At 47.2% G+C, this 9,983-nt stretch overlaps 1 protein-coding gene across 3 annotated transcripts; it reads left to right on the top strand.

The window, feature by feature from the left end:
- The first annotated feature begins 7,648 nt into the window (after positions 1-7,648).
- Positions 7,649-9,305, top strand: RHOB (ras homolog family member B). Of its 3 annotated transcripts, none has more exons than XM_069495316.1 (2): positions 7,663-8,161; positions 8,222-9,305. In XM_069495316.1, exons 1-2 carry the CDS (start codon positions 8,033-8,035, stop codon positions 8,621-8,623), a joined length of 531 nt encoding a protein of 176 aa, XP_069351417.1. In that variant the 5' UTR covers positions 7,663-8,032; the 3' UTR covers positions 8,624-9,305. The 3 variants fall into 3 exon arrangements, with proteins under 3 accessions (XP_069351416.1, XP_069351417.1, XP_069351418.1); XM_069495317.1 differs by having other exon boundaries at positions 7,663-8,188; positions 8,441-9,305; XM_069495315.1 differs by having other exon boundaries at positions 7,649-9,305.
- The last annotated feature ends 678 nt before the right edge of the window (positions 9,306-9,983 follow it).

Below are 9,983 nucleotides of genomic sequence, written 5' to 3'. Positions count from 1 at the left end.
AAAGGGCCCCATCCACTGAACTTGCAGCTGGTGCTGGCCACCAGCTAATACCTTAGCTGAGGATATTGGCCAGGGGCCCAAATTTCCTCCATTATGGGTTTCTCCACATGGCTAATTGAATTTCCTGAAAGCATGGCAGCTAAGTTCCAAGAAGAAGCCATTCGAAAGGGCAAGCCCCAATGTGCAGGTACTGAGCAAGCTGCAGCTTGCATGATTCGTGCAATGGATGCTGATGTCCCTTTGGCCTAAGCTAGTTACATGGCCAAACTCAGAATCATCACTGGAGGGGACTATGCAAGATGAATGCTGGGGGGTGTGGTTCACTGGGGCCACCAGAGCGCAATATACCACATAGTTCAAGCCCTCTCGGACCTCCTCAGGCCCCACCCCTGCACTTCTCCATCACAGCACTGACCACCCTAGATGGAAATAGTTTGATTGCTATGAGTATTGTGCTCTGTTGTCACTTCCCTTTATGGACCGGAGCTCCTCTGAGGGCAGGGACTGTATCTAATTCCTCCCAGTATCCAATCCTGGCCCCGAGTATGTTTGCAGAATGAGTAGTTGAATGAGGGCAGCAACTATCAACACCTCCTTCATATTTGCCAGGGTCAAGCCCTAGCCCTGCCTCATCTAGACTTAGGAATTTCAATAGCTATGAGATGCCAAGTATACAGAGTCCCTGAGTTCCTGAAAACATGGCAGTTAGGTCGTATACCTAGGTCCCTGGCATACAAGAGGCACCTGACAAACATTAGTGGAATGAGTAAATGAATGAATGAATGAGTCAACTTTCTAGGCATATCATCGAGATTTCCAAGCTATAAACTTGTTTCTTAAACACACATTGTGATCAAGCTGAGCAGAAATCACATGAGTCCACAGTCCACAGTTCTATCAAACAGTTGTCAACGAGAGAGATTTTCAGTTCTCTCCTTTCCGATTGAGGACCCTTAGGAAGAACAGTTTCCCTTGCTGAGCCCTGTTCCACCGGCCAGTGCGGCTACAGCAGAGCACAGGGTCCTCCCACAAATGTGTCCTCTGCTCCCCACATTCCCTGGTTCTGATCAGCGGCTCCTAATATAGGTTCCAGCTCATGCTATAAATAGCCCCAGACACATCTTCAGTGGTAATACACTGGAGTGTGGAAATACATTGTGAATTAAACTCCTCCCTATTGCAAAATTCTGACATCATAAGAGAACAAGAAGTGAATCATCTGTGTATAAATATACTTTGATTAGATCATTTGCTTTCAAGATTGAAAAAAGGGAAGAGAAAAAACTTGATGTTCCATTCCCTTCTGGATGGGCCTTAGGGGGTAAGGTGTCCCACCCCTGTGTGTGCTAATCCTCTCTTAGCTGTGATTCATTCTTACTTAGGACCACCTTCCTCGAGGTGCTGTTCTTTGGAATATTTCATCTTTTGGACCTCAGTTTAACACATTAACTGCCATGTGAGTTGTATTTAACTCACGCTAGTTTTGAGCCTGGGGCCTTGTGAAGCAAAACGTGGGCAAAACCCTGCAGTTGGTTGATGAAAATCTTACTTGTTGGTGTTCTTATTGTTACAAATAATATCGACAAATTAATTCTAAAAACACGGGTTAAATGCATAGAAGTCAATAAATTTGGTTTTTCACAATTTTTTTTATTAAATTAGAAAGGACTGTTTTGTTTTCAAAGTTTTTATTCTATTTTAGTAATAAAACACCATGGCCCCAAGGAAAAATTTGTTTTTTCTAGTGTGGCAGTCAATGTGTTAAGCAACTAAAATAAAAGAAGGTCTTGAATAATAAAACTAAATAAAAAGGGTTATTTTTTTTGCTTTACAAATGTTTTTTTTTTTTCAACTTACAGAAAGCTGACAGTATTATTTTCAGCAGATGAGCTCCCCCTTGATCCATGAAAAATAGAACTCATCTAGTTCAGGGGCCACAGGCTAGTTCTGTTGGCTAAGTCTAGCCTGCTCCTCCTGTGCGTTTTTTGAACTGCACAGTTTATTTTTAAATCCTAAGCTTCTACAGCTGAGTTACGGGATGTTCTCCAGTTCTCCACAATTACTCCTGCTACTTAATGTCTTGCATACAGTTATGTTGTCTGCCGGACCCTTGCAGTTGTCCGAGTTGCCAACCTCTGAGTTCTATCTCTCATCTTACAAATAGGGAAACTGAGGCCTCGAAAGGATGATTTGTTCAAGGCTGTGGAAGTACGAAGCGCCAAGGCTAAAAAGCAGGTCTCCAGCTTTCCGGCACGAGCCTCCCCCTTCCTGCTCACTGCATCTACACACCACTTTCTTGTAGCTTTGGCTCAACTGATAAAGTGCAATTGCAGCATCCACCACAGACCCAGAAAGCGTTTGCTGGAGTGTGTTCTGCAGGGACAGCACTTATGTAATGGCAAGTTCTTGTGACCTTCCTCTTTCCTTTCTGCCCTCCCGTTTCTCAGAAGAGACAAACCTCACACTTGGCTGTCATCAGGCAAACATTGTGCATAGAAGGAAGAGCATTTTTCTTCTTCTGCCTATTGCTGCTTCTCCCCATCAAATGGCTCTGCTTGGCCTTTCTCCACATAAAATGAACCAGTGAGTGTTTCAGGTGGTACAAATGGCTTCTTTTCTTCTGGGAAAATCCTACTTGATATTCAAGGCCCGCTCAAACGTTCTCTCCAGTGGGAAGCCATCTCCGCCCTTCATTTACATGTTTGTAATGTCAGGTACCACAGTGCTGGGTGTGTGCGTGTGTGTTTATGTGTTTGTCCTCACCATTCGTGCCTCCATGTCCCCTTCTTCACTCTCTCCCCACAATCCATGTCTACTGAGTTGAATGGAGAGGACCGAGGTTCATGGGAGACTTCCTGGAAAACAATCAACACCCACCACCTTCCTACCAAAATTGAACAAGGACTGGACTTGGATTCTCTTTTTAGGGAAGGAAAATAGGTCGCCATGCAAAAGGCCCAACAGCGTCTCCTGTTCAAGAAAACAGTCTAGTGTTGGCCGTGAGCGCTGGAGAGCTCTGAGGAGGGGGCTGAAGTAGGGAAAGAGATTAAAGGGTCTGGGGGTGGCAGGTTTAGAAAGGAGTGAGTGAATGCGGGAGGGGAGGCTTCAAATTCCCTGAACCTCAGTGCTCACCTGAGTGTCTGAGCCCCTCTGAAACCCAGCGGTGAGTTCAGGACAAATGAAAGAAAATTCTACTGGCAGGAAGATGAACAGAGTTTAGGAGAGTCAGTGGTGACTCTCCCTGAGAGAATGGTGTCTGAAGGAGACGCCAGGGAGCCATCTGAACTTTTGAACATTTCAGAGCAGTGCTGCCCAATAGAAATATAATGTGAACCACATGTGTAATTTTAAACTTTCTAGTTGTCACATTAAAAAACATAAAAAGAGTCCAGGTGCAGTGGCTCATGCCAGTAATCCCAGCACTTTGGGAGGCCCAGGTGGGAGGATGCTTGAGCCTGGGAGTTTGAGACCAGCCTGGACAACAGAACAAGATCCTGTCTCTACAAAAAATTTAAACATTAGCCAGGCATGGTGGCATATGCTTGTAGTCCTAGCTACTTGGGAGGCTGAGGAAAGAGGATTGCTTGAGCATAGGAGTTTGAGGTTCCAATGAGCTATTATTATGCCACTATACACCAGCCTGGGCCATAGAGCAAGACCCCAACTCTTAAAAAAAACAAAGTAAAAAGGTGAATTTAATTTGAATAATATATATCCACTATATCCAAAGTATTACCATTTCAACATGTAATTTATATAAAAATATAAAAATGAACTATTTTACATGTTTTTCAATCTAAGTCTTCAAATTCTAGTGTTTATTTTATAGTAACAGCACATCTCAATTTGGACACTAAATTTTCATCAAAAATAGTCTGTATTTAGATTTCATAAAATTTCCAGTTGAAAAAGTAGATTCACATTCCTCAGTTGTTTCAAACATACCTAAAAGTTTTCCCCAAAACTTAATCAAATATCAGTTTTTAAATGTATTTAAAAATTAAATAATGTTAAACCCAGTTCCTAAGTATTCCTAGTGACATTTCAAGCACTTAACAGCTACATGTGGTTACTGGCTACTGCAGTAACAGTGCAGTTCTAGAGAGATCAGAAGTGGCTCATCGCCCACTTCCTGTTCCCCTTGGCCTGGCCCTGGGCTGGACAGATGGGCTGTCTGATCAGAGTTCAATGCTTACGTTCCTAAGTTTAACAGTCCAGCTGTGGTGGTTCTCTTATGAATCCAGCCTTCTTGTTCCTACCCCTGGGTCACACTGGGTCACAATCTCACTGCAAGAGAAGGATATTTCACCTGCTGTTGAAGCAGCTTGAGGGCTCCTCAGCTATGTAACTCATGTCTGAATGGGCACCACACTGCCTGATGGGACTGCCTCAGTTCTTCCCTGTGCAGTAGTATGGCTCGTTTTAGAACATTTCCATTTTTAAAGCTCATTGCATAGACATGGAAGATTGACAATTTTCCTAGAGACTTTAAGCTACTCCCTAAATTAGAAAACACTGAAATATCAAATGGCTGTCAGGAATGTCTGTTGCATTGCTTGTTCCTGGTAAATGCTTACTGGTAAAAGGAATTATTATTACTTCTAATTATACCAGAGTGTCCAACAATGGCTTTCTTAACTGGGGAAAAAAATTGAATGATTTTGTGGTTAGGGTTGTTTTACATTTCTGTACATTATAATTAGGGAAAAATAAGGTCTATTGGTTTGTAAGTTAGTGAGGTTCCATAGACTATCTTTTTCTTTTTCTCTCTTTTAGAAGTTACTATTTAACTAGGAAGGAATTTATTTTTTAAAGTGTATGTGAGTTATATAAGTGTATAAATATACACGTAAAGAATTTCTAAAGAATCTACTTGTAAAACATTCTTCAGAGTTTTTACATCCTGTGAAAAATTTTAAAATAAAAATATTCATAAAGTGCATGTGCATGGCTTTTGACTAAAGATTTTTTATAATTTCCACAAGGTGGCGCTAAAATCTAATGAAAACTCCAATCTTTGGCCTGGTCTTTGATGAGTGGGGAGTGATTTACAGGAGATACTTGGGGGAAAAAATAAATTAGGCTGAAGATTGGAAATAGATTAATGGCCTCTTTTTGTCTGAAAGAAAATTTGCCTCTCTCACTGTTGTGGGTATATTACGTCAAACAATGAATCTATATGTTGATAAAATTAATTATTAAAATGACTTGTTCTTATAGAAGAATTGTGTTTTATTCTTGCCTTTCAGTGGAAGTACATTGTGAAGGGTGAGGGAGAGGGGAAAGAATTCTATGTCATATCACCTAGTTTGGAAAAGTTTATCCTGTGAATGGGGCAGTCTTGGAAGCAGCCAGTCTCTTCAAAGCTTGTTCCAGTATCCTGGGGAAAAAAAAATGAATACCATGAAAAGAAGTTGCTGCAGAACACAGATTTTTCTATTTGTTTACTTTGGCATATTTATCAACTGCATATTTTTAGAAATTATTGCGATATTGAGACTTGAGCTTAGAGCACCTCATACAATATGTCTGGAAATCAGGAAATGAGTGAATTTAATCCCTTTTCCTGATTCTTTGTATTTAAGTTTTTTACAAAACACATGGTATATAGCTTTAATTGTTTTATATTTTCTTAATATTTGAAGTTTGAGGACATAGCCAAGATTCCCAGGCTATATTAAGACCAAGGAAAGCAGTACTAACAATACAGCCATAAAAGGTTTTTACTAAAAGAAGAAAAATTGGTGTAGATAAGATTTTTCAGAATAGGCTAACTAAAAAAAAAATTAAAAAAAAATTTCCAGATTGGAGCCCTAAACCAATGACCAAGAAAACTACTTCCTGACAGATCAGTTCCTTAGATCTGAAAAACAAAAACAAACCAACCAAAAGCTGGGCATGTAGTGGAGCTAATTTGGTGTGAGGGAAGCACAGTGCTTCTGGTCATTTGAATAGGGTGTTCCCTGTAGGATTGGGGTGAGCAGCCCTGCTGTTTTATTTGACCCGATTGCCTCCTTGGAGCCATATGGAGCCCTAGATCTTACCATACGAATTGTATATGAAAACACCAGGGCTCCACCACAGCTGGCTGCATGGGTTTGGTTGGATGATTGATAAAGCAGAGTCTGGAGTTGAGGTAAGAACCCCTCAGAAAGTTGCAACTGAGTTCCTGAGCATTTGGGTTAATTCTCCACAGTCTTTTAGTGATTCTTGTAAAGGGCCAGGCATTGTGCTGGCTCTTCAAAATTCTGAGATAAGACAAAATCCTGGCCTGCCAACAACTCATAGTCCAGAGACCCAGACAGATATGAGGCAATAACCTCAATGTGGTGTGGTGTCCTCTCCTTTGCTGAAAAACCAACATGCATCCCATTCCCGCTACAGTGGATGGATGTAGCCCAACCTGTTCAGTTGCTAGTTAGCCCCAATCTGAGTTTCAACTCCAAGTGCAGCACTCTACGCTATTCCCTATTCCTAGAGTTCTCCCTACTCTTTCCCCGCTTTCTGCTTGTGTTCAAGCTGTTCCTCCTTCCTGGGAGGCCCTTTCTGACTCGCCCTTCCCCCATCTTCTGTCCACTGAAATCGTAGACTTAGATCCTTCTAGATCAGAGGTACTGTCACCTCCTGCAGAATCCACGGGATAAATGAATTAAATCAGGAGACTAGGGATCTAGCACCCTACCAGACACTAACTTGCTGTGTCCCCACCCACAAGCCCCCCCTGCCCCGTTTCGCTGCCTTTTCATCTGCTCCTGGGGTTCCGGGTGGTTGGATTCCATTGTACTATTATATTTATCTCAGACAGTTCTCTGGTTTAATGACCACGATGATAATTAATCATGCAAAGCAGGACAAGGCTGCCTTTCCCTGCCTGGTAACTTCTTCCAAGTGGACTAGGCTCGACCTTCCCTTTTCATTGTCCTAAAGCTCAGCCACTTAGCGCTCCTTCCCTTAATCTTCACCTAGAGACCCAGGCTGGGGCTCGGGAAAGGTGGGGGGCGGCGGCCCTTGGAAGAGCCTGGAGGTTGGCCCAGGCCCTCTCCATTACCAGCCTGTCGCCTCCCGGGTCCAAACCTACGGCTGACGTAGGGCGAGTACCCAGGTGGGGGACTTAGACCACAGGAGGAACGGCCTCCAAAAGAAAGGAAAAAACCTTCCTACTTGAAAACAAAAGTGTGTGTGTGGCTATTTATTTAAAAACAAAACCACGTTAAAGGAGCCGCCCCTACCCCACCGGCCCGCCCACCCGCCGGGAGTTCGTAGAGAAGAGCGGCAAGTCTGAACCGAGGGAGTCGCCAACGCCCCACCGAGTGCTGCCGGTCTCGGAGCCGCTCACCCACACCCTGCGGGTTCCAGACAGCCAGCTCCCAGGCGCTGCGCGCAGAAGCTGCGAGGAAGGCGGGGACCCTGGTGCCGCCAAAGCCCCGCTGCGCCAGCCGCGGCGCAGACTCCCCTGCCGCCGCCTATCCCAGCCCGGCGGCCTGGGCCGTCAATCAAGCTGGCCCGGCCCCGCCTTCGGGCTGCAGCGGACCGCCAATCAGAGCCGAGCTCCGCAGCGATGAGCTCAGCCGGCTCGCTTCCCATTGGGCGGCTATATTAAGAAAGTGGCCGGACTCTTTAAATAGCGGGCGCTAGGGCCGCAGCCCTCATCTGCCACCGCAGTCTGACGGTCGTCGTTCGGTCTTCTCCTGTATGCTTGCTGAGGCCTAGGGAGACCCGGCAGGGAGCTAGGCCGAGTCCACAGCCCGGGTCACCGTTGCGCACAAAGCCACCGACCCCCGGCCCGGGGCGAGCAGAGCGGCCACCGCCCGGGAGCAGCGCGGCGAGACGCACGGTGCGCCCTATGCCCCCGCGCTCCCACCGCCCCCGCCGCGGCAGCAGGAGCGCACCGAGAGAACGCGCCACCGCGGGGCCCGGGTGCAGCTAGCGACCCTCGCCCCCAGCGCGCAGCAGGAGGTGAGCAGTGAGCGGCGAGCGGGACGGCAGCGAGGCGTTCGCGGGCCCCCTCCTGCTGCCCGGGCCCGGCCCGCTCATGGCGGCCATCCGCAAGAAGCTGGTGGTGGTGGGCGACGGCGCGTGTGGCAAGACGTGCCTGCTGATCGTGTTCAGTAAGGACGAGTTTCCCGAGGTGTACGTGCCCACCGTCTTCGAGAACTATGTGGCTGACATCGAGGTGGACGGCAAGCAGGTGGAGCTGGCGCTGTGGGATACGGCGGGCCAGGAGGACTACGACCGCCTGCGGCCGCTCTCCTACCCAGACACCGACGTCATCCTCATGTGCTTCTCGGTGGACAGCCCGGACTCGCTGGAGAACATCCCCGAGAAGTGGGTACCCGAAGTGAAGCACTTCTGCCCCAACGTGCCCATCATCCTGGTGGCCAACAAGAAAGACCTGCGCAGCGATGAGCACGTCCGCACAGAGCTGGCCCGCATGAAGCAGGAACCCGTGCGCACGGATGACGGCCGCGCCATGGCCGTGCGCATCCAAGCCTACGACTACCTCGAGTGCTCGGCCAAGACCAAGGAGGGCGTGCGCGAGGTCTTCGAGACGGCCACGCGCGCCGCGCTGCAGAAGCGCTACGGCTCCCAGAACGGCTGCATCAACTGCTGCAAGGTGCTATGAGGGCAGCGCCCGCCCCGCCTGCCCTTGCCGGCGTGGCTCCCCTCCTGGGCCCGTCCTCCACGAGCCCGGAGAAGGGGAGACTTGCGCCCGCCAAGGACCCTACCGGACTGCCTGGCATCTGCTGGCGGCTCTGGCTCGCTCCGAGAATCGGCGTGAGCACCGGGCGCCCCCTTCCCAGTGTCTGTGTGCGTCCAGCTGTGTTGCACAGGCCCGGGCGCCCCGCTGAGTGCCAAGGGTCCCCTGAGCATGCTTTTCTGAAGAGTCAGGCCTCAGAATGTGTGGCTGTGTGTCTGTTCGACTCCCTTCGCCCCATTTTCACCCCACCCCCACCTCTGGTCCCCGGGGGCGAGATTGGCGCCGGAGTGTGGCCGCGCCCCATCAGATGTTCGCCCTTAACCAGCCAGCGCCTGCTATCCCTTGTCTGTAACATAGACCCCGGGAACTGCGGGAGGGGAGGGCTGGGAGGATGGGGGGATGTTATATAAATATAGATATAATTTTATTTTCGGAGGTAAGATGATGTTATTTAATGGTGGTGGTGGGTGGAGTGACCAGGGCGCTAAAACAGCTCTGGCCCTGGCTGGGTCAGGCGCCCATCCAAGAAGAAACAGGACTTGGTCATCTTTCCAACTCCTGGGGAAGACATTTGCAACTGACTTGGGGCTGAGAGGACACAGCTTCCGGACACAGCGTCTCCTGCGGGCCAGCCCCCAGCGACGCCCTCACCAGCCACCGGCGGGAGGAGAGAGGGTGCACTGCGGGCTTGTTTTTGCCATAAGCGAACTTTGTGCCTGTCCTACAAGTGAAAATTGTTTAGTCCAAGAAACTGATGTTATTTGATTTATTTAAAGGCTAAAACTTGGTTTTTCTTTTGGAAAAAATTCTTTGCACAATTGTTTCATTGTTTGACACTTAATGCACTTGTCATTTGCATAAGACAGTAGCATTCTGACCACACTTGTACGCTGTAACCTCATCCACTTGTGATGTTTTTAAAAAAATGTTGATGACTTTTAAAAAACAAGGAGAGGGATAAAACCCCCAGTAATTTTTGCTTTGTTTTCTTGAAAAAGGCAGCAACCCTGTTTTGTGATTTTATTTGTGCAGGTTATGCACACTATTTTGATAAAGGGCAGTAACAAGTATTGGGGCCTATTTAAAACTTTTTTTTTTCCACAAGGCAGCCTCTAAAGCTATGTGAAGTTTTCTCTGCATCTCTGTACAGAGAATAAACCTGTCCCTATTTTCTTCCCCTTCCCTCCCGCCCAGTGGTACTTCTACTAAATTGTTGTCTTGTTTTTTATTTTTTAAATAAACTGACAAATGACAAAGTGGTGAGCTTATGATGTTTACATAAAAG

The sequence above is a fragment of the Eulemur rufifrons genome, chromosome 19 (genome assembly GCF_041146395.1).
Source record: "Eulemur rufifrons isolate Redbay chromosome 19, OSU_ERuf_1, whole genome shotgun sequence".
Lineage (NCBI taxonomy): Eukaryota > Metazoa > Chordata > Mammalia > Primates > Lemuridae > Eulemur > Eulemur rufifrons.
Note: the sequence above shows the minus strand (reverse complement) of the source record. Positions and strands in the feature narration are given on the sequence as shown.

What these genes read in the sequence shown, in the direction of transcription:
- RHOB (XM_069495315.1), top strand. Translation starts at nt 8,033, where the DNA reads ATGGCGGCCATCCGCAAGAAGCTGGTGGTGGTGGGCGACGGCGCGTGT.